Source organism: Ranitomeya variabilis, chromosome 8 (genome assembly GCF_051348905.1).
Source record: "Ranitomeya variabilis isolate aRanVar5 chromosome 8, aRanVar5.hap1, whole genome shotgun sequence".
NCBI lineage: Eukaryota > Metazoa > Chordata > Amphibia > Anura > Dendrobatidae > Ranitomeya > Ranitomeya variabilis.
The window spans coordinates 144,532,921-144,557,512 of NC_135239.1; the positions used below are offsets into that span (position 1 = coordinate 144,532,921).

General features: G+C 42.3%; 1 protein-coding gene across 2 annotated transcripts in view; it reads right to left on the reverse strand.

Annotated features, from left to right (window-relative positions):
• Positions 1-24,592, reverse strand: part of MRTFA (myocardin related transcription factor A) — a 194,766-nt gene that overhangs the window by 19,392 nt on the left and 150,782 nt on the right. For both annotated transcript variants that reach the window (XM_077278872.1, XM_077278874.1), the window contains exons 9-13: positions 16,400-16,647; positions 14,865-15,033; positions 10,912-11,706; positions 4,537-4,614; positions 4,303-4,437 (exon numbers count right to left, since the gene is read on the reverse strand). In XM_077278872.1, the coding sequence (XP_077134987.1) occupies positions 4,303-4,437; positions 4,537-4,614; positions 10,912-11,706; positions 14,865-15,033; positions 16,400-16,647 (1,425 nt within the window). The remainder of the gene's footprint in view (positions 1-4,302; positions 4,438-4,536; positions 4,615-10,911; positions 11,707-14,864; positions 15,034-16,399; positions 16,648-24,592) is intronic.

The following is a 24,592-nucleotide window of genomic DNA, read 5'->3' on the forward strand; positions in this document are numbered from 1 at the left end:
GCTGAGTCACAAGTTTTGTGACGCAACAGCGACCTCCATAGCGATATCGCTATGTGTGACACGTACCAGCGATCAGGCCCCTGCTGCGAGATCGCTGGTCGTGTCGGAATGGCCTGGACCTTTTTTTGGTCGTTGAGGCCCCGCTGACATCGCTGAATCGGTGTGTGTGACACCGATCCAGCGATGTCTTCACTGGTAACCAGGGTAAACATCGGGTTACTAAGCGCAGGGCCGCGCTTAGTAACCCGATGTTTACCCTGGTTACCAAAAAAAACAAACAGTACATACTCGCCTTTCGGTGTCCAGGTCCCTTGCCGTCTGCTTCCTGTCTGACTGAGATCCGGCCGTACACTGAGAGCAGAGCGCAGCGGTGACGTCACTGCTGTGCTCTCACTTCTCACTGTACGGCCGGCAGTCAGTGAGAGAGCAGGAAGCAGACGGCAAGGGACCTGGACACCGAAAGGCGAGTATGTAGTGTTTGTTTTTTTTGGTAACCAGGGTAAACATCGGGTTACTAAGCGCGGCCCTGCGCTTAGTAACCCGATGTTTACCCTGGTTACCCGGGTGCTGCAGGGGGACTTCGGCATCGTTGAAGACAGTTTCAACGATGCCGAAGTCGTTCCCCTGATCGTTGGTCGCTGGAGAGAGCTGTCTGTGTGACAGCTCCCCAGCGACCACACAGCGACTTACCAACGATCACGGCCAGGTCGTATCGCTGGTCGTGATCGTTGGTAAATCGCTTAGTGAGACGGGGCCTTTAGTGTGAAGGTACCTTAATGCATCAGCCCACAGGCTGCTCCCCTGGGCAGAGGGGACAAGATATCCCACTTCTGACCTCCCCCACCTTTGTAATTCCCACAGTAAATAGCGGCAGGCTCCGGCCACCTGCGGCTATTGTAATGTATGTCTGGCTTGCCGCTTTTCAATTGGCCCGCCCTCTGTATCTGTGTTATATATTCTGTGTCCTGCGAGTAAAGTGTTGTCACACTGGAAATACATGGAGAAGCAGTGATCTTTTATATGCGCCTACGTAACCAAGCAATTCCAGCCAGCGTCCTTCATTCAGATTCCAGCCAAAGCAGAGTGGACCTCCTGAAACACGGGGTGGTACTGAAAGAGGTACTCCAGCACAGTAGACCCCGTTACAATGCTATTTACCAGGGACCACCAATATAATATTGAAAGATACATTTTATTTTATTAAAGTCAACCAAACACCAAAAAGTGTAAAAACATTTAAAAGCAAACAGTTACACAGACCCCAAAATAGGGTCAGACCCCCTGGACATGGAAGCATCAAATACACAAATCATGAACAAGAATTGTGATATTGCACCCAAATAATAAACAGGTGAGATAGGTGTAAAAAATAAAATTCAAAAACAATAATCACTGGAAAATACTGTTAAATCTTAAGGTTCCAAGGCCTGCTAGGACAAGATAGGATGATTTAAATAACTTACTAGAGCCTAACAAGAAAAATAAAATGCTAGAAAAACATGATAAGAAATACACACAGGATGAAAATGTCTACAAGTTGTATCAAGACGTTATAAACAACCATGGCAAATGACCCAAATGATTCCAAGGGTTCTCCAGGCCTATAAATACAGAAGGATACCCATTTGATAAATGCTATATGCTAGTCCATATAATAGAGGTTACTAAACCTCAATGAGTATAGCCTAATAAATAGCCCCTGACGAAGCCACTCTGTGGCGATATGCGTTGGGCGTTCCAGGCCCCCTGGTTTGCATATACTCTGGTCATGTTTTCTAAGTCTTGCTATTTCACATTACTGGCGGCCGTCTACAATACTCAATAACTTGTTTTTTTTACGCCTATCTAGGCTTTTTGCCCCTTAACACAGGTTGTCAGTACTGTATATATATATATTACCTCTATTATATGGACTAGCATATACAGTTAGGTCCATATATATTTGGACAGAGACAACATTTTTCTTATTTTGGTTATAGACATTACCACAATGAATTTTAAACAAAACAATTCAGATGCAGTTGAAGTTCAGACTTTCAGCTTTCATTTGAGGGTATCCACATTAAAATTGGATGAAGGGTTTAGGAGTTTCAGCTCCTTAACATGTGCCACCCTGTTTTTAAAGAGACCAAAAGTAATTGAACACTTGACTCCAAGGCTATTTCATGGACAGGTGTGGGTAATCCCTTCGTTATGTCATTCTCAATTAAGCAGATAAAAGGTCTGGAGTTGATTTGAGGTGTGGTGCTTGCATTTGGAAGGTTTTGCTGTGAAGTAAACATGCGGTCAAAGGAGCTCTCCATGCAGGTGAAACAAGCCATCCTTAAGCTGCGAAAACAGAAAAAACCCATCCGAGAAATTGCTACAATATTAGGAGTGGCAAAATATACAGTTTGGTACATCCTGAGAAAGAAAGCAAGCACTGGTGAACTCATCAATGCAAAAAGACCTGGGCGCCCACAGAAGACAACAGTGGTGGAGGATAGAAGAATAATCTCCATGGCGAAGAGAAACCTCTTCACAACAGCCAACCAAGTGAATAACACCCTCCAGGAGGTCGGCGTATCAATATCCAAATCTACCATAAAGAGAAGACTGCATGAAAGTAAATACAGAGGGTTCACTGCACGGTGCAAGCCACTCATAAGCATCAAGAATAAAAAGGCTAGACTGGACTTTGCTAAAAAACATCTAAAAAAGCCAGCACAGTTCTGGAAGAACATTCTTTGGACAGATGAAACCAAGATCAACCTCTACCAGAATGATGGAAAGAGAAGAGTATGGCGAAGGCGTGGTACAGCTCATGATCCAAAGGATACCACATCATCTGTAAAACACGGCGGAGGCAGTGTGATGGCTTGGGCATGCATGGCTGCCAGTGGTACTGGGTCACTAGTGTTTATTGATGATGTGACACAGGACAGAAGCAGCCGAATGAATTCTGAGGTATTCAGAGCCATACTGTGTGCTCAGATCCAGCCAAATGCAGCCAAACTGATTGGTCGTCGTTTCATACTACAGATGGACAATGACCCAAAACATAAAGCCAAAGAAACCCAGGAGTTTATTAAATCAAAGAAGTGGAATATTCTTGAATGGCCAAGTCAGTCACCTGATCTCAACCCAATTGAGCATGCATTTCACTTGTTAAAGACTAAACTTCAGACAGAAAGGCCCACAAACAAACAGCAACTGAAAACCACCGCAGTGAAGGCCTGGCAGAGCATCAAAAAGGGGGAAACACAGCGTCTGGTGATGTCCATGAGTTCAAGACTTCAGGCAGTCATTGCCAACAAAGGGTTTTCAACCAAGCACTAAAAATAAACATTTTATTTAAAATTATTGAATCTGTCCAATTACTTTTGGTCCCTTTAAAAACAGGGTGGCACATGTTAAGAAGCTGAAACTTCTAAACCCTTCATCCAATTTTAATGTGGATATCCTCAAATGAAAGCTGAAAGTCTGAACTTCAACTGCATCTGAATTGTTTTGTTTAAAATTCATTGTGGTAATGTCTATAACCAAAATAAGAAAAATGTTGTGTCTGTCCAAATATATATGGACCTAACTGTAGCATTTATCAAATAGGTATCATTCTGTATTTATAGGCCTTGATAACCCTTGGAATCATTTGGGTCATTTGCCATGGTTGTTTATAACTTCTTGATACAACTTGTAGACTTTGTTTTCATCCTCTGTGCATTTCTTATGTTTTTCTAGCATTTTATTTTTCTTGTTAGGCTCCAGTAATTTATTTAAATCATCCTATCTTGTCATAGGAGGCCTTGGAACCTTGAGATTCAACAGTATTTTCCAGTGATTATTGTTATTGAATTTGATTATTTTTTACACCTTTCTCACCTGTTTATTATTTGGGTGCAATATCACAATCCTTGTTCATGATTTGTGTATTTGATGCTTCCATGTCCAGGGGGTCTGGACCCTATTTTGGGGTCTGTGTAACTGTTTGCTTTTAAATATTTTTTAACTTTTTGGTGTTTGGTTACCTTTAATAAAATAAAATATATCTTTCGATATTATATTGGTGGTCCCTGGTAAATAGCATGTTTCTTGTTGTTTTTTGTGCAGCTTCTTCGGTAAGCGCTAAAGCTTGCCGAATAAGGAGGGAGCCGATGATGTTCGCTCATCTCTAATTCTTACCAGACACATTATACAGGTTTTCCTGCTGATGACCACGAGTTTGCAGTTGAATACATACATGAATTGTTAATTTTCTCATGATAATGTACATTTTTATAACAGTAATAGAATAGTAATACAACTCTGAAAAGAAAAAAATACCAATTTTGAGGAGCAGCTCATAAGTTCTTCTTCACTGATGTTAGACTGCTTCTTATCTAAAGATGCCTCAATATTGGGAGGTATGGCAAAAGACAAAGTAGTACATGGCCTCCGCTGAGTAGCAGGTCTTGGGCTCTATAAAAAGATGACCGATAGTTATATTATGTATGAACTAATGTCTTGATAGAAAACAATTCCTATTTAACTAAAATAAAGCAGAAACTGAAAACTCACCGACGTAGACTGAGCAAGGACCGCCTGTGTTTCTGGCTGTGTTTTAGGCTGGGAAGTGTCTTGCTTTGAAGACGGAGACTTAAGAGAAAAGGAATAGAACTATAATGAAAAGGTAAGGGGTATATGACAAGAAAACATTTCCTGTAATCCACAATGAAAGTCACAAGCAGCAATAGACACATTCCCTTAAATTTAATATATAGAAAAAAGAAGACTGCATGCGCGAACAAAGCTTGGAACATTGGTTTGCAACATGTTTGTGTGCTGCTCGCAAATGACTAAGTCTATGTTTAGAATTGAGAGTCCTCAGTGGTTTATACCTTTCAATGGCTAACTGAAAAGATGGTAAGAAATTGCAAACTTTCCAGACTACCCAGGTCTCTTCATCAGGCATAGACTAACACAAAATCTGAAGAATCACATATTTATATACAACAGGGCACAGAAATAATGCAATAAATAAGACAGGTGACGTGAAGCAGAACGGTCATTGTGAGAGAGGGATAAACAGTTGTGGCCGTAAATATTGGAGCAGTTCTATGAATCACATGGGCTAGTGGAGAAATAATGGCATGAGGTTGTTTCTAAGGGTTTGACCTAGGTCCCTTAGTTCCAGTGAAATCTTAATGATTTAGCATGCAAGACCTTGGTTGGCTTGCACAGAGCCCTGACTTTTGGGATGAACATTAGTGTCTGACCTCAAAAATGGTTTTCTGGATGAATAGGCAAAAATTCCCAGACACTCTCAGAAATCTTGTAGAACAGTGGAAACTGTTACAGCTGCAAAGTTGAGAACTCCTCCATATTAGAACAGGATGTCATAGAAGATCCTGTAAGTATATTGTGTAGGAGTCGTAATACTTTTTACCATACAATGACACACACATCTATGCACTTTCACATCCACAGCATATAGTCTTTCCGAGAAGCACAAATTCATGCACTCATTCCCATTAGTCTAGTGGAACATTTCAGAACTTAACCCTTTCACGACATGCGCAGTAATAGTACGGCGCATGTCGTGTCTCCCCCTTTGATGCAGGGCTCCGGCGCTGAGCCCACATCAAAGTCGCGACATGTCAGCTGTTTTGTACAGCTGACATGTGCGCGCAATAGCGGCGGGTGAAATCGCTATTCACCCGCCGCTATTAACCTGTTAAATGCCGCTGTCAAACGCTGACAGCGGCATTTAACCGGCCCTTCCGGCCGGTCGGCCGGAAATGAACTCATCGCCGACCCCTGTCACATGATCGGGGGTCGGCGATGTGTCAGGACAGTAACCATAGAGGTCCTTGAGACCTCTATGGTTACTGATGCCGGCCTGCTGTGAGCGCCCCCCCCTGTGGTCGGCGCTCACAGCACACCTGCATTTCAGCTACATAGCAGCGATCTGATGATCGCTGCTATGTAGCAGAGCCAATCGGGTTGTGCCAGCTTCTAGCCTCCCCTTGGAGGCTATTGAAGCATGGCACAAGTAAAAAAAAATGTTTTTAAAAATATGAAAAAAATATAAAAAATATAAAAGTTTAAATCACCCCCCTTTCGCCCCATCCTAAATAAAACAATAAAAAAAATATCAAACCTACACGTATTTGGTATCGCCACGTTCAGAATCGCCCGATCTATCAATAAAAAAAAGCATTAACCTGATCGCTAAACAGGGTAGCGGGAAAAAAATCCGAAACCCCAGAATTAAGTTTTTTTGGTCGCCGCGACATTGCATTAAAATGCAATAATGGGCGATCAAAAGAACGTATCTGCACCGAAATGGTATCATTAACCCCTTACTGACCTCGGACGGGATAGTACGTCTGAGGTCAGAAGCCCCGCTTTGATGCAGGGCTCCGGTGGTGAGCCTGCATCAAAGCCGGGACATGTCAGCTGTTTTGAACAGCTGACATGTGCCCGCAATAGCGGCGGGTGAAATCGCGATTCACCCGCCGCTATTAACTAGTTAAATGCCGCTGTCAAACGCAGACAGCGGCATTTAACTACCGCATCCGGCCGGGTGGCCGGAAATGACGTCATCGCCGACCCCCGTCACATGATCGGAGGTCGGCGATGCTTCAGAATGGTAACCATAGAGGTCCTTGAGACCTCTATGGTTACTGATCTCCGGCAGCTGTGAGCGCCACCCTGTGGTCGGCACTCACAGCACACCTGATTTTCTGCTACATAGCAGCGATCTGATGATCGCTGTTATGTAGCAGAGCTGATTGTGCTGTGCCAGCTTCTAGCCTCCCATGGAGGCTATTGAAGCATGGCAAAAGTTAAAAAAAATGTGAAAAAAATAAAAAAAATATAAAAGTTTAATCACCCCCCTTTCGCCCCAATCAAAATAAATCAATAAAAAAAAAATCAAACATACACATATTTGGTATCGCCGCGTTCAGAATCGCCCGATCTATCAATAAAAAAAGCATTAACCTGATCGCTAAACGGCGTAACGAGAAAAAAATTCGAAACGCCAGAATTTCGTTTTTTTGGTCGCCACGACATTGCATTAAAATGCAATAACGGGCGATCAAAAGAACGTATCTGCAACAAAATGCTATCATTAAAAACGCCAGATCGGCACGCAAAAAATAAGCCCTCACCTGACCCCAGATCACGAAAAATGGAGACGCTACGAGAATTGGAAAATGGCGCAATTTATTTTTTTTTGGCAAAGTTTGGAATTTCCACTTAAGTGAAAAATAACCTAGTCATGTTAGGTGTCTATGAACTCGTAGTGACATGGAGAATCATAATGGCAGGTCAGTTTTAGCATTTAGTGAACCTAGCAAAAAAGCCAAACAAAAAACCAGTGTGGGATTGCACTTTTTTGCAATTTCACCGCACTTGGAATTTTTTTCCCGTTTTCTAGTACACGACATGGTAAAACCAATGGTGTCGTTCAAAAGTACAACTCGTCCCGCAAAAAATAAGCCCTCACATGGCCAAATTGACGGAAAAATAAAAAAGTTATGGCTCTGGGAAGGAGGGGAGTGAAAAACGAACACGGAAAAACGAAAAATCCCGAGGTCATGAAGGGGTTAAAAACATCAGCTCGGCACGCAAAAAATAAGCCCTCAACCGACCCCAGATCATGAAAAATGGAGACGCTTCGGGTATCGGAAAATGGCACTTTTTTTCTTTCTTTTTTTTTAAGCAAAGTTTTGAATTTTTTTTCACCACTTGGATAAAAAATAACCTAGTCATGTTAGGTGTCTATGAACTCGTAATGAACTAGAGAATCACAATGGCAGGTTAGTTTTAGCATTTAGTGAACCTAGCAAAAAAGCCAAAACAAAAAACAAGTGTGGGATTGCACTTTTTTTGCAATTTCACCGCACTTGGAATTTTTTTCCCGTTTTCTAGTAAAAGACATGGTAAAACCAATGGTGTCGTTCAAAAGTACAACTCGTCCCGCAAAAAAAAAAAAAGCCCTCACATGGCCAAATTGACGGAAAAACAAAAAAGTTATGGCTCTGGGAAGGAGGGAAGTGAAAAACGAAAACGCAAAAATGAAAAAGGGCCGCGACTTGAAGGGGTTAAAGGGAATCGGTCACCACATTTGCCCTAGCTAAACTATTAATATGGGCATACACAATACAGACTGCTGAGGAGAGTGATCCCTATGTGCCTCATATCAGATGTCTTGTTATGGATAAATCATCTTATCACTTTATATAAATGACCTCTTCCCGGCTCCGGGGAGAACATTACCTGGAAGATAAGTCTCCCTCCAGAGCCGATTTTACATGAAGGAGGAGTTACCAGTGTGATGGCCACTCTGCTCTCCTGGCCTCACTGTAGAGCTGTGTGTGGTTATACCTGACACATCTGCAGGTTCCTCTGAGCTACCAGCTCACAGGCAGACAGGGCTGCAATATTGTTACAATGCAGCAGAGCTCAGAGAGAAGTAAAAGTGTGTTTGAAAGACAAATGTCATTTCTCCTGTTCTGTGTTGGTTACTTGTGTCACTGGTAACTCCTCTTCATGTAAAATCAGCTCTGGAGGCAGAGTTATCTGGATGCATCGTCCTCCTCAAAGCCTGGAAAAGATCATTTATATAAAGTGATAAGATTATTTATCCATAACACCACATCTAATAGGAGACACACAGGGATCACTCTCCACAGGAGTCTATATCCTGTATGTCCATATTAACCCTTTCATGACCTTGGGATTTTCCGTTTTTCCGTGTTCGTTTTTGCTCCCCTCCTTCCCAGAGCCATAACTTTTTTATTTTTCCGTCAATATGGCCATGTGAGGGCTTATTTTTTGCGAAACAAGTTGTACTTTTGAACAACATCATTGGTTTTACCATGTCGTGTACTCGAAAACGGGGAACAAAATTCCAAGTGCGGTGAAACTGCAAAAAAAGTGCAATCCCACACTTGTTTTTTGTTCGACTTTTTTACTAAGTTCACTAAATGCTAAAAATGACCTGCCATTATGATTCTCCATGTCACTACGAGTTCATAGACACCAAACATGTCTAGGTTAAGTTTTATCTAAGTGGTGAAAACAAATTCCAAACTTTGCTAAAAAAAAAAGAAAAATTGCGTCATTTTCCGATACCCGTAGCGTCTCCATTTTTCGTGATCTGGGGTCAGGTGAGGGCTTATTTTTTGTGTGCTGAGCTGACGTTTTTATTGATACCAGTTTTGTGCAGATAAATTCTTTTGATCGCCCGTTATTGCATTTTAATGCAATGTCGCGGAGACCAAAAAAACGTAATTTTTTTCTCGCTACCTTGTTTAGCAATCAGTTTAATGCTTTTTTTAATTGATAGATCGGACGATTCTGAACGCGGCGATACCAAATATGTGTAGGTTTGATTTTTTTTTTATTGTTATTTTGAATGGGACAAAAGGGGGGTGATTTAAACTTTTATATTTTTTTTTTCACTTTTTTTTAACTCTTTTTTTAAACTTTTGCCATGCTTTAATAGCCTCCATGGGAGGCTAGAAGCTGGCACCACTCGATCGGCTCAGTTACATAGCAGCGATCATCAGATTGCTGCTATGTAGCTGAATTGCAGGCTTGCTATGAGCGCAGACCACAGGGGGCGCACACAGCAAACCGGCATCAGTAACCATAGAGGTCTCAAGGACCCTCTGTGGTTACTATGCAGAAGCATCACTGACCCCCGATCATGTGACGGGGTTCAGCGATGCGCTCATTCCCGGCCCAATGGCCGGAAGCTCCAATTAAATGCCGCTGTCAGCGTTTGACAGCGGCATTTAACTAGTTAATAGCGGCGGGTGAATCGCGATTTTATCCACCGCTATTGCGGGCACATGTCAGCTGTTCAAAACAGCTGACATGTCCCGGCTTTGATGCGGGCTCCGGCGGTGAGGGGGTTCTGACTACTATCCCGTCCGAGGTCAGAAAGGGGTTAATAGTTCACATAGGGCAAATATGGTGACAGATTCCCTTTAAAGGAAATATTCGGAACTTCTGAAAAAAAAAAGTGCCCAAACACTAACAGACAGGCAGTTGCCTGTTGTGCTTGGTGCCATCCTTCACCGACACAGGTCAGTCACAGACCACTCCTGCTGGGAATTCAGCTGCTTCTGCAACAAGACAAGGCTGGACTGCCGGCGTCATGCAATTGACAGCCGGCTCCCCGATGCCTAACTGGTGGAGTCGCGGGGTCAGCTGTCAAGCAGCACGACGTCAGCAAAGACGTCCCGTCGACACCAGAGCGGAAGAAGAAGAGCTGCTCTGTTGACAGGGAGCATCTGAATCACCGGCAGGAGAGGTCTATGACTGCTCTGTGCTGGCGCTGCGTATAACAGGCAGATAGTTGCCTCTGTTAGCAACTACTTGCCTGTTTGTTTTTTTAAAACTATGTGTCAAAAAACTAATCCCAGACCACCCCCCAATTTATGGCATTGTCTAAGGTAGCCTACCTTATGGTGCAATGTGCAGCTTCTCTATAGCAGTTAATAGCAGTTATTAATGTACCTCCAGTGTTTCAAGTCAAATGATCCATAAAATGTCAAATCAAGCCCACACACCCCTGATGTGATAACACTAATACGGTATTAATATTAAATGTCTATTATGTGATGCTCGGGATGACTAATATTACAGAGTTAGAAGTCATGCACATGGCAGAGCCCTGCTCATGCAGTATGTACCGGGATCCTCCACTAGAAGCAGTGTCTCCATATCTCGGAACATTTATCTCTTTAAAGTCACTTTACCATTACTGAATGCACACTTTTACAGCCAGTATGGAGCTGATGTACGTGTCTGCTGCCCCAGTACATGGATTAAATATCCTCTTTACAAATTAGTTTTTAGAATGTTTATTTGGCTTATTTTTATATAAATCAAATGGCAGAGTTCCTTTATATGAAACCAAATGTTTCTACCAACCTGCAATATGAATGATTTAGTGTCCTCCCCATGTGGGATGTTTGGCCTGTTAACTGCGAGGACCAACTGTGCTTCACATAAGCCACCACTTTTACTTCCGTCGTTTTTACATGCTGAACTTATAAAGAATTCTGACTTTAGCAGGTTGTTAGTTTCTGGCTTTAGTGTCGCTCTTGTAGATGAGGTCTCCATGCATCCACTGGAATCAGAAGTAACTTGGCTAATTTCGTGTTTTAGTTGCACACTTAAAGTCTGGTGACCATCAGACAGTGGAGGCGGCTGTGTTCTTTTCTCCTGTTGAAGCTGTTGTTTTAGTCTTTCTACTAACTCTTGTTTCTGTTTCAACCTTCTAGTTAGCTCTTCAATCTGCCGGTCTTTCTCTTGTAGCATGCCATCTTTGTCTTTGACATCTGTAGAGGGTTTTTCTATGACTGGTGCTGGAGATGGCAGGAATATAAGTTGTGTCACAGGAGAAGTTACAGTTTCTGCTGACGAGTCTCCGGCAGGGAGCACATCTTCTGCACTAGCCACAGAAACCTCTGAGGGGCAAGGTGAACATGGTGGTGTGGAACTGAACCCACATAAGCTAAATGGTTCTGCCACTGAGGGAGAGGGGCAAACATTAGGCTTTCTTAATAGCCCTTCACTTGGCTTAGGCTGCTGAACAGACACCGGCTTTGGATGGGCAGGATCAGTGCAAATTTCTTGTGTTGCTTTAAGTCTTTCGATGAGGTCAACCTTTGTCCCAGACACATGCAGACCACGCAGCTTTAATTCTTGCTTTAACTCTGCTACCTGATTATAGTCAGCACAGAGGAGAATCAGAACAAAACACATAAGTGATATATAATAATGAAGCAAAAATATAGTCTAATGACTAATGCTACATGTACATTACAGTACATCTTTATAAATACAGATGAATTGCACATGCATACCAGGGGACTGTTACAGCACAGTGATAGTCTTCACATCAGCGCTCTGCCCAGTGAAGTCAGCACCATTATACAATTAAATCCAGCTCTAATAGCCAGGACTGGGGATATGCATTTGGAAAAGCTTCTGATGTATATGTCTGAGCGAGTGAGTTACCGATCCCCAATGTGATGTCCATCACCTGTCACCCAAAGGCTCCCCATGTTACATGTCATCTCTTTAGGTTTGAAAAACAATCTTCCACGCTATTCAAGATAGCTTTTTTGTTTGTTTGTCCATTAAAGGGAATCTGTCAGCAGGATTGTGCACGGTAACCTACAGCATTAAATTGTTTTATACATTGATTCTGAATAAAAAAACAAAAACACTCTATAAATGGCGCCGGCGGCGCTATTTTGTTAGAGGAACAAAAAAAAAAAAAGGTCTTCATCAAGATGGTGCCGGCGGCGCCTGCATAGTAGCATCTATCGGTGATCCAATAAATGCTACTGCGCAGGTGGTGCCATCTTGGTGGAGACTTTTTTTTCCTCTAGCAAAATGGCGCCGGCTGCGCCTGCACCGTAGCATCTATTGGATCGCCAATAGATGCTACTGCACATGAGTGGCCAACGCCATTTTGAGAAAGTTTAATTTTTTTCAGAATCAATGTGTAAGACTAAATAAAACAATTTAATGCACATTACACATGCGATCATGCTGCAGCGCAGGAGCCTACTGAAGGCAATTTTTTTTTTCACAATACATACCATATAATAAATCAGTATGTAAAATAGAGTGCCTCAGTGACCTGTGATAAGCCATTAGTATGAACACCTAAGCGAAGCACCACATTTAGATACCCCACTGACCGATCCTGACACTGTCTGCAGGTTACTGTGCACAATCCTGCTGACAGATTCCCTTTAATATGGTGTTCTTTTGGACTCTGTCTAGCCAGTATACTACTTCTACTGTATACCAGCCACAATGGGTTCAAAAAGTACACTCTTCCGGCTTCAGACTAATGGAGTCCTACGACACAGTAAGAGTATTTGTCCTGCGCTTTTGTGGTGACCATTCTAAATGAGACAAAATGACATGATGAAAACATCTAATATCCCAGGAATCACAGGATCTGAAAACAGAAAAGGGACTCCATGTGTCAGCCCAATTGAACCCCTGCAACTTGGCTGTGGGGTGTTGAAGGGTTATCATAAGGTTTTTGTCCTGAAGAAGGGGTCCTGTGTGACCTTGAAAGGCGCTGACTGCTAAACCTGTTCAGAATAAACGATTTTAAAGAATGAAGGCGATATCCTGGATCTTTTAGCAGCGCAGGTTTGACACGTACTTTCCTCCACTTGTTGAATCCCTTCCTCGTCCACAGACTCGTGTTCTGTTGCAGCTGATTTAAGTTGATGTCAATGTTGCTATTTTGCAACCCCATTAGTTTCTCACCGTTTTTACCCGTTAGGACACTATCGCGCTTGTGTTCGCTCTCCAATTTTCTATGCTACACCTCAAATTAATAATTATTTGTGATCCTATTCTGTAATGTCTGTATGTCTTGTTTCCTCCCCTGCCCAGGAGATGTGGTATGACCAGTCCATGTCCCTGCACGGTCAGACACAGCCATTACACAGTACACAGCAGGGACACAATTATAAGATTATCTCAGCACAGGAACATTTTATTTAACCACGTATAATTGTGGAAGTTATTATTATTCCAAGATCTATTGATTAAAGTCTACTTTGTTCGTGGGAAAATCTCTTAACGGCTGTGTAACACTCTGGGACAATATTCAAATATTTTGTGAATTAAATCTTGTGTGATGTCTTGTTTCCTTATATCCTCATCTATTTCGGTGATATCTTAAAGAGGTTTCCCAGCTTTAGAAAATCCCTGGCTCTAAGTTGCATTTGTATTTAATAAAAAACAAACCTCTGTTTTACTCAGCCTCCCCAGGTCCAGGTCCTTGCTCCTGGTGTCCGGTTATTGTCTGAGGTGCTGACATCATGTCGATAGCACTGTAGTCAATGACTTCAGCAGCTTGTGCCATTAACTTGGGCCAAGCTGCAACACTGTTGACATAACATTAGTGATGAGCGAACGTGCTCGGATAACGTGTTATCCAAGTATCTTGGGCGTCCTCGAGTCCCTGAGGCTGCATACGTTATCTAACAGCGGCAACACATGCAGCCACAGGGACTCGAGGACAAGATACTTGGATAACATGTTATCCGAGCACGTTCGCTCATCACTACATAATATCAGTGATGCAGACAATAACAGACACTAGGAGTAATGACGGGGGGTCAGCAATGGACCCCAGAAGGGGAAGTAAGGAACAGTTTGCTATTTTAAAACAAACTACGGCTGGAGCTCAGGGACTCTCCAAAACCGTAAAACACAATGAATCTTTTCCTAAGGTGTACACAATGTCCGTATGTCTGCTTGGTGTTAAGAAGACTGTGACAATATCAGCTCTAGGTTAAACCCAAAAAATGCCTGTGAACTTCCTGAATTGCCATCCCTGGGATACATGATTGATCTAGAGAAAGATTCTGTATAATGGATTCCTTGGCTTTGACAACTATTTGTAGCAGCTCATCAAGAACTACCTGAAATCACAGACCCTCTTAAGGCCCTCAATCGAAAGAGCACCAAGCCTTGGACTGACCAGACTCCATGAAGCAAGTCTTTAAAGGAACGCTATTAACCTGCAGTTATATCATCTGCATGTTAGCGGCTTTCAGAAGTCGTGCGGCCGCCATGCTGACAGCCCAGCTGCAGGGAGGAAATTAATCTTATTCATCCCAGCAGCCTCCGTCTCTCCATCATGCGGCATCAGGGCTCTATGCATAGTGAGCGGCAGCTGTAACCATGTCCCGGGCCCTGGCTGATCATCTTCTCAGAGATATAAAGCATTTGATCCAGCTAGCTGCACAAGAGATTACTACTTTGTGTCACCCTACGGAGACAGGAGTTTTACTGGTGTGTCCAAATGAAAAACTAATGATTCTTAATGTTTATTGTACCTTCATGTCATCCAAATTGCTTGGCAGAGGACCCGTTTTTGTTGCAGAAATTGGGGTAATGTTCTGTTTAAATCCCACAGATGCACAATGAGTGGACATGCTGACTGCAGGTAAAGTGCGCACAGCAGTGGCAGTAGTCCCAGCGGTGGTCGGCTGGTCATGCGGTGGCCTAGTATTAGCGGGGACAAAGTATAATCAGGTTAGAAAAAAGTAGCACAGATCAACCATAGCAATGATTTCAGTGTGCGCTATTTTTTGAACCTATACCATTTAATGCTGTTACTAAAGGAACATAATCAGTCACAATACACAATCTCTATTAAAGCACTTGTGACATGTCTCCACATGATGACGGCATTTCTATTTTTTCAGTGTTTTCAGATAAAAGCTGATTAAATGCTCCCAGGAGTCATCAAAAGAGCCCGGCTATCTCCTCTTACACAAAGTGATGACTGACATTCACCATTCTGGCACAACAAGGTTACATTTAGGCCATGTTCACACTTTGCAGGTTTTACCGCGGATCCGCGGCGATTTTGATGCTGCGGGTCCGCAAGCAGTTTCCATAGCATTTACATTTACATGTAAACCCTATGGAAACCGCAAACCGCTGTGCACATGCTGCGGGAAAAACCGCGCAGAAACGCAGCGGTTTACAACCCGCAGCATGTCACTTCTTTGTGCAGAATCGCTGCGATTCTGCACCCATAGGAATGCATTGAACCACTCACTTCACGCATGGGGCTGTGCCCACGATGCGGGAAGTAAGCGGATAATGTGCAGATGGTACCCGGGGTGGAGGAGAGGAGACTCTCTTCCAGGCCCTGGGAACCATATTTGTGTGTAAAAAAAAGAATTTAAAGTAAAAAATCATGTTATACTCACCTCTCAGCGCTGCACGCGGCCGTCCCGTCTCAGTTGCTGTGCGAGCAGGGCCTGAGATGACGTCGCGGTCACATGACCATGACGTCACGAAGGTCCTTCTCGGCACAGCATCTTTGGAACCGGACCGCCGCGTGCAGCGCCGAGGAGATCCGGACATCAGAGGGTGAGTATATAACCAATTTTTATTATTTTTACCATTACTATTGATGCTGCATATTGCTGCATATGCAGCATCAATAGTAGGAGTAAACCTGCAGCGGAAACCGCGGAACAAACCGCGATAAATCTGCAGGGATAACCGCAGCGGTTTTGCCCTGCAGATTTATCAAATCCGCTGCGGGAGAACCCGCAGAGCACGCCGCAGAGTGTGCACATAGCCTTAAAGTGTTTCACATGAAAATCCTGAATAAATAAATCAAATACCCACAAAGCTCAGCCAATCCCACGCTGACCAATGCTATTCAGATAATGTTACGTAGAAGACCTGACAGATCTGTGAAGAAGTGGAATTTTATTTGTGTTTCATAATAAATACACCAAAATAAAGATATTTTGTTATGTTAATCTTTTTAATAATTGATCCATTCCTATCACAACGAGTAGAGGGAAATAACTAAGCTCCGACCAATGCTGTAAACCATGCAGCTTACTTTGGGGGTGCTGGAAGGATGGCCTGATAGTTGTAATGCTGCTGCTGTTGATTAAGGATTTGTAGCTGCAGAAAAAGCTGTTGTTGTTGCAGAATTTTGGCGTAAGAGGAGTCCATTCCTGGAGATTCTTTCTGCTTCTGATCAGGAGGTATATACTGGTGATATTTCAGCTTCTTCACTTTGGGTTTCGCATCCTTTATTTTCTTAGGTCGCTGAACTTTATCATGACAAGGTTTTGAATGGTTTTGCTGTAATATAAAAAAAAAAATAAAGAAAATGATGTAACTGTCTTGCAAAGTTTTGGATCCTCCCTTTATCACCCTACCTCACTAGATAGAAATAGACAAGCAGCAATGACTATAGTTTAGCTTTGATAAATTGGGTATGACTTTCCATTTGTGAGCAGAACCTACAAAGATATGTTTTGAGATAGAGAACTTGAATATCATCTGTTCCACTATCTCTTTAACCCCATCACAACATATGATGACATCCACCTCTCGTGTCTCCCCTTTTCCTCATAGTTTGTAAGCTTGCGAGCAGGGCCCTCATTCCTCCTGGTATCTGTTTTGAACTGTGATTTCTGTTATGCTGTAATGTCTATTGTCTGTACAAGTCCCCTCTATAAGTTGTAAAGCGCTGCGGAATATGTTGGCGCTATATAAATAAAAATTATTATTATTATTATGATGTAAACTTCATCTCTGATGGCGGCATTTAACACATGCCAGCCGGGGGGCACATCATTTCACCTACTGTCTGGCCTTCACACAAGGATTGTAATGACAGGTACAGGGGTCTTGAGCAGATCCCAGGCTGTGATGACAACCCATCGGACTCCAGTGATTAGGTCACGGGCACACTGATGGGCTGTACACATATCAGTGCTGATGTATTGCGGTGTTCAGTACAAGTTATCAGATGATCGCAGCATCAAGTCCCCCAAGGGGATAATTAAATACAATAGAAAAGGGAATTTTTTGTGAAAAAAAAAGATAAAAACTAGTTCAAATCACCCCCTTTTCCCCATTTAAAGGGAAGGTACCGCGTTTGTAGATCATTAATAAATCAATGTAATATAGCATACCATGTTGTTATAACCAAGATTTGATTGCATTTGAAACATTTTGTGTGTTATAGGAGTTTACAGAAGACACTGGAGGCTGACATCTTGCTTTCACAGCGGCAGCACGACACTATCAGTGTCATAATACGGCACCTCATGGTCATAGGAGATTGACAGGCTGCTGCTGACCCTATCTATTGTAATGGAGCAGTCACTGCTGTGAACTGGGCACGCCTCTGTGGGCTGCACAATTCACAGTAGTGGGAGTGTTCTGCTGCCATTTTCATGGAGCCCTCGGCTGTCGATTTGTCTCGTCATTAGGATATGCTAACAGAAGCAGTACTGCTTCAGAACAGATCCTAGATTGAAAGGAGTAAAATGCAGGAGAAAAGCTCAGGCAAAGTATCAGGGACTACAAAGACATCAAGTAGGAACAGTGTATGATCAACATTATCCCAGCAGGAGCTGTCAGCAAGAGCTGTGACTCATCCCTCATAAGATAAGGAGCTGCAGTCCTGTAGTGAACTTGTGGTGGGGGGTGAGATACCTATAGTCTGGGTGAGAGAGACATGTGACTGATGGGAGAGAGAGACAGTAACTGCTGATGATAGCAGATCACAGGGCAGACACCCACAAAACGGCGCTGCCCTGTGATGCTACTCTTCCTTCTGCCCCGGAATAGTAGATCACCCAAAAGGGGAGAGAACTGGTGATGTCAACAGTTACTGCCCCAATTTTCCAGCTAACAGTAAAGCTGTTAAGTCTTATTATAGCTGCTTGAGGTTTAAAACGGAAAATGCTCCCCCTAGTGGTAATTATATATGTTTTGTAAGAAAATAATATATAATATATACAGTACAATCATTGCATTAATACATTTTAATTACTATTTTAAGCTTAATTTCACAAAAAAGCAAACTACAAGAAAACTGGTGGCACCTTCCCTTTAAAAAAAAAAAAAGACATTTGGTATCACTGCGTTCATAAAAGTCTGATCTATCAAAATATAAAATAAATTATAATCAGATTGGTAAATGGCGTAACGAGAAAAAAACAAGTCCCCCCAACACCAATTTTTTGGGCCGCCGCAACATTGCAACAAGAAGCTATCAAAACATTGTATCTACCCAATAATATTATCAGTAAAAATGTCAGCTCAAGTGCAAAAATTAAGCCATCACACAGCCCCATATCCCTAAAAATGAATGTTACGGGCTTTGCCAAAATTTTTTTTTTTTTTCTTAATTTTCTAATTTTTACCACTTAACCCCTTCACCACCAAGGGTGGTTTGCACGTTAATGACCGGGCCAATTTTTACAATTCTGACCACTGTCCCTTTATGAGGTTATAACCAGGGTGGATAAAAATCAATGTTTTTTTAAAAAAATCAAAAAAATCGGATTTTTTTTATTTAAATCGGATTTTTTTGATTTAAATCGGATTTTTTTCAATAAACTGCTTTTTGAGGAAAATATTTTACCATCCAAAGGTTCTTCCATCATGAGATAAAGCTGAGTTGTTTAACTCAGTAGAATAAAGGCTGTATATGTGTAACATTCACAATGCCATGCTCTTCCAGAGGTTTCTGTAGGATGCTGACTATCCAACAAGTTTGGGCATGTCAACTGAATGGAAAAAGAAACTAAACCAAAAGTGAAACCAAGCTAGAAGTGTGGAATTAAAGGGGCAGTATGAACAAAATGTGGAGGCTATTAATAGTTTATACAATTAAGACATGCTGCTTTTAAACACCTACCTATTGCCATATAGTAAAACAAAAAAGATTTTTACTTACTTTGGGGTCCCCCCCCTCACCCTGGCGTTAGATCGTTGCCTCTAGTTTCGTCCGTGTAACTATGGGCGCACATGCGCACTGCTCTCACTTCTCATTTTAATCGTGATTTATATTAAAAAAAACCTTTTGATTTAAATCAGTGATTTAAATCATGATTAAAATCATGATTTAAATCGATCCGATTTAAATAGAAAAAAATCTTTTGATTTAAATCGTGATTTAAATCATGATTTAAATCGGCGTGATTTAAATCAATCCACCCTGGTTATAACTCTGGAACGCTTCAACGGATCTTGGCGATTCTGACATTGTTTTCTCGTGACATATTGTACTTCATGATAGTGGTAAAATTTCTTCGATATAACTTGCGTTTATTTGTGAAAAAAACGAATATTTGGCGAAAATTTTGAAAATTTCGCAATTTTCCAACTTTTAATTTTTATGCCCTTAAATCACAGACATATGTCACGCAAAATACTTAATAAGTAACATTTCCCACATGTCTACTTTACATCAGCACAATTTTGGAACCAAAATTTTTTTTTGTGACGGAGTTATAAGGGTTAAAAGTTGACCAGCAATTTCTCATTTTTACAACACCATTTTTTTTTAGGGACCACATCTCATTTGAAGTCATTTTGAGGGGTCTATATGATAGAAAATACCCAAGTGTGACACCATTCTAAAAACTGCACCCCTCAAGGTGCTCAAAACCACTTTCAAGAAGTTTATTAACCCTTCAGGTGTTTCACAGGAATTTTTGGAATGTTTAAATAAAAATGAACATTTAACTTTTTTTCACACAAAATTTATTTCAGATCCAATTTGTTTTATTTTACCAAGGGTAACAGGAGAAAATAGACCCCAAAATTTGTTGTACAATTTGTCCTGAGTACGCTGATACCCCATATGTGGGGGTAATCCACTGTTTGGGCGCATGGCAGAGCTCGGAAGGAAAGGAGCGCCATTTGACTTTTCAATGCAAAATTGACTGGAATTGAGATGGGACGCCAAGTTGCATTTGGAGAGCCCCTGATGTGCCTCATTGAAACCCCCCACAAGTGACACCATTTTGGAAAGTAGACCCCCTAAGGAACTTATCTAGATGTGTGGTGAGCACTTTGACCCAACAAGTGCTTCACAGAAGTTTATAATGCAGAGCGGTAAAAATAAAAAATCATATTTTTTCACAAAAATGATCTTTTCGCCCCCAATTTTTTATTTTCCCAATGGTAAGAGAAGAAATTGGACCTCAAAAATTGTTGTGCAATTTGTCCTGAGTACGCTGATACCCCATATGTGGGTGTAAACCATTGTTTGGGCGCAGGGCAGAGCTCGGAAGGGAAGGAGCGCCATTTGACTTTTCAATGCAAAATTGACTGGAATTGAGATGGGACGCCATGTTGCATTTGGAGAGCCCCTGATGTGCCTAAACATTGAAACCCCCCACAAGTGACACCATTTTGGAAAGTAGACCCCCTAAGGAACTTATCTAGATGTGTGGTGAGCACTTTGACCCAACAAGTGCTTCACAGAAGTTTATAATGCAGAGCCAAAAAAATAAAAAATCATATTTTTTCACAAAAATGATCTTTTCGCCCCCATTTTTTTATTTCCCCAAGGGTATCAGGATAAATTGGACCTCAAAAGTTGTTGTCCAATTTGTCCTGAGTATGCCGATACCCCATATGTGGGGGGGAACCACTGTTTGGGCGCATGACAGAGCTCAGAAGGGAAGGAGCGCCATTTGGAATGCAGACTTAAATGGATTGGTCTGCAGGCGTCACGTTGCATTTGCAGAGCCCCTGATGTACCCAAACAGTACAAACCCCCCACAAGTGACCCCATATTGGAAACTAGAGCCCCCAAGGAACTTATCTAGATGTGTTGTGAGAACTTTGAACCCCCAAGTGTTTCACTACAGTTTATAACGCAGAGCCGTGAAAATAAAAATTCTTTTTTTTTTTTTTTTCACAAAAATGATTTTTTAGCCCCCAGTTTTGTATTTTTACAAGGGTAGCAGGCGAAATTGGACCCCAAAAGTTGTTGTACAATTTGTCCTGAGTACGCTGATACCCCATATGTGGGGGTAAACCACTGTTTGGGCGCATGGGAGAGATCGGAAAGGAAGTAGCACCGTTTGACTTTTCAATGCAAAATTGACAGGAATTGAGATGGGACGCCATGTTGCGTTTGGAGAGCCACTGATGTGCCTAAACATTGAAACCCCCCACAAGTGACACCATTTTGGAAAGTAGACCCCCTAAGGAACTTATCTAGATGTGTTTTGAGCGCTTTGACCCACCAAGGGCTTCACAGAAGTTAATAATGCAGAGCCGTAAAAATAAAACAAAAATTTTTTCCCACAAAAATTATTTTTTTAGCCCCCAGTTTTGTATTTTCCCGAGGGTAGCAGGAGAAATTGGACCCCAAAATTTGTTGTCCAAGTTGTCCTGAGTGCGATGATACACCATATGTGGGGAGAACCACTGTTTGGGCGCATGGGAGGGCTCGGAAAGGAAGGAGCGCCATTTGGAATGCAGACTTAGATGGAATGGTCTGCAGGCGTCACATTGCGTTTGCAGAGCCCCTAATGTACCTAAACAGTAGAAACCCCCCACAAGTGACACCATGTTGGAAAGTAGACCCCCTAAGGAACTTATCTAGATGTGTGGTGAGCACTTTGACCCACCAAGGGCTTCACAGAAGTTTATAATGCAGAGCCATAAAAATAAAACAAAAATTTTTTCCCACAAAAATTATTTTTTAGCCCCCAGTTTTGTATTTTCCCGAGGGTAACAGGAGAAATTGGACCCCAAATGTTGTTGTCCAATTTGTCCTGAGTGCGCTGATACCCCATATGTGGGGGGAACCACCGTTTGGATGCATGGGAGGGCTCGGAAGGGAAGGAGCGCCATTTGGAATGCAGACTTAGATGGAATGGTCTGCAGGCGTCACATTGCGTTTGCAGAGCCCCTAATGTACCTAAACAGTAGAAGCCCCACACAAGTGACCCCATTTTGGAAACTAGACCCCCCAAGGAACTTATCTAGATGTGTTGTAAGAACTTTGAACCCCAAAGTGTTTCACTACAGTTTATAACGCAGAGCCGTGAAAATAAAAAATCTTTGTTTTTCCCACAAAAATTATTTTTTAGCCCCCAGTTTTGTATTTTCCCAGGGGTAACAGGAGAAATTGGACCCCAAAGGTTGTTGTCCTATTTGTCCTGAGTACGCTGATACCCCATATGTTGGGGTAAACCCCTGTTTGGGCACACGGGAGAGCTCGGAAGGGAAGGAGCACTGTTTTACTTTTTCAACGCAGAATTGGCTGGAATTGAGATCGGACGCCATGTCGCGTTTGGAGAGCCCCTGATGTGCCGAAACAGTGGAAACCCCCCAATTATAACTGAAACCCTAATCCAAACACACCCCTAACCCTAATCCCAACAGTAACCCTAACCACACCTCTAACCCTGACACACCCCTAACCCTAATCCCAACCCTATTCCCAACCGTAAATGTAATCCAAACCCTAACCCTAACTTTAGCCCCAACCCTAACTGTAGCCTTAACCCTAGCCCCAACCCTAGCCCTAACCCTAGCAATAACCCTAACCCTAGCCCTAACCCTAGCCCTAACCCTAGCCCTAACCCTAATGGGAAAATGGAAATAAATACATTTTTTTTTATTTTTCCCTAACTAAGGGGGTGATGAAGGGGTGTTTGATTTACTTTTATAGCGGGTTTTTTAGCGGATTTTTATGATTGGCAGCCGTCACACACTGAAAGACGCTTTTTATTGCAATAAATATTTTTTGCGTTACCACATTTTGAGAGCTATAAATTTTCCATATTTTGGTCCACAGTCATGTGAGGTCTTGTTTTTTGCGGGACGAGTTGACGTTTTTATTGGTAACATTTTTGGGCACGTCACATTTTTTTATCGCTTTTTATTCCGATTTTTGTGAGGCAGAATGACCAAAAACCAGCTATTCATGAATTTCTTTTGGGGGAGGCGTTTATACCGTTCCGCGTTTGGTAAAATTGATAAAGCAGTTTTATTCTTCGGGTCAGTACGATTACAGCGATACCTCATTTTTTATGTTTTGGCGCTTTTATACGATAAAAACTATTTTATTGAAAAAATAATTATTTTTGCATCGCTTTATTCTCAGGACTATAACTTTTTTATTTTTTTGCTGATCATGCTGTATGGCGGCTCGTTATTTGCGGGACAAGATGACGCTTTCAGCGGTACCATGGTTATTTATATCTGTCTTTTTGATCGCGTGTTATTCCACTTTTTGTTTGGCGGTACGATAATAAAGCGTTTTTTGCCTCGTTTTTTTTTTTTTTTCTTACGGTGTTTACTGAAGGGGTTAACTAGTGGGCCAGTTTTATAGGACGGGTCGTTACGGACGCGGCGATACTAAATACGTGTACTTTTATTGTTTTTTTTTTATATTTAGATAAAGAAATGTATTTATGGGAATAATATATATATATTTTTTTTTAATTATTTTGGAATTTTTTTATTTATTTATTTTTTTTTTACACATTTGGAAATTTTTTTTTAAACTTTTTTACTTTGCCCCAGGGGGGGACAATACAGATCGGTGATCTGTCAGTTTGCATAGCACTCTGACAGATCATCGATCTGCGAGAAGTGCAGGCTGCTTCACAGTGCCTGCTCTGAGCAGGCTTCTGTGAAGCCACCTCCCTCCCTGCAGGACCCGGATCCGCGGCCATCTTGGATCCGGGTCTGGAGCAGGCAGGGAGGGAGGTAAGACTCTCGCAGCAACGCGATCACATCGCGTTGCTCCGGGGGTCTCAGGGAAGCCCGCAGGGCGCCCCCTCCCTGCGCGATGCTTCCCTATACCGCCGGTACACCGCGATCATGTTTGATCGCGGTGTGCCGGGGGTTAATGTGCCGGGGGCGGTCCGTGACCGCTCCTGGCACATAGTGCCGGATGTCAGCTGCGATATGCAGCCGACACCCGGCCGCGATCGGCCGCGCTCCCCCCGTGAGCGCGGCCGATCGCGTATGACGTACTATCCCGTCCGTGGTCATGGGGCCCCACCCCACCTCGACGGGATAGTACGTCAAATGTCGGGAAGGGGTTAAAAAAAAAAAAAAAAAGACCGACCACTATACATTTTTGGTATCTGCGTGCTCGTACTTTTGTTTGAAATTTCAACGCACTTGGAATTTTTTTTTCCTGTTCTTCAGTGCACTATGTGGTAGAATAAATGACGTTATTCAACACTACAACTCGTCCCACAAATAGCAAGCCCTCACAAGCAAAAATAAAAATAGTTATGGCTCTTGG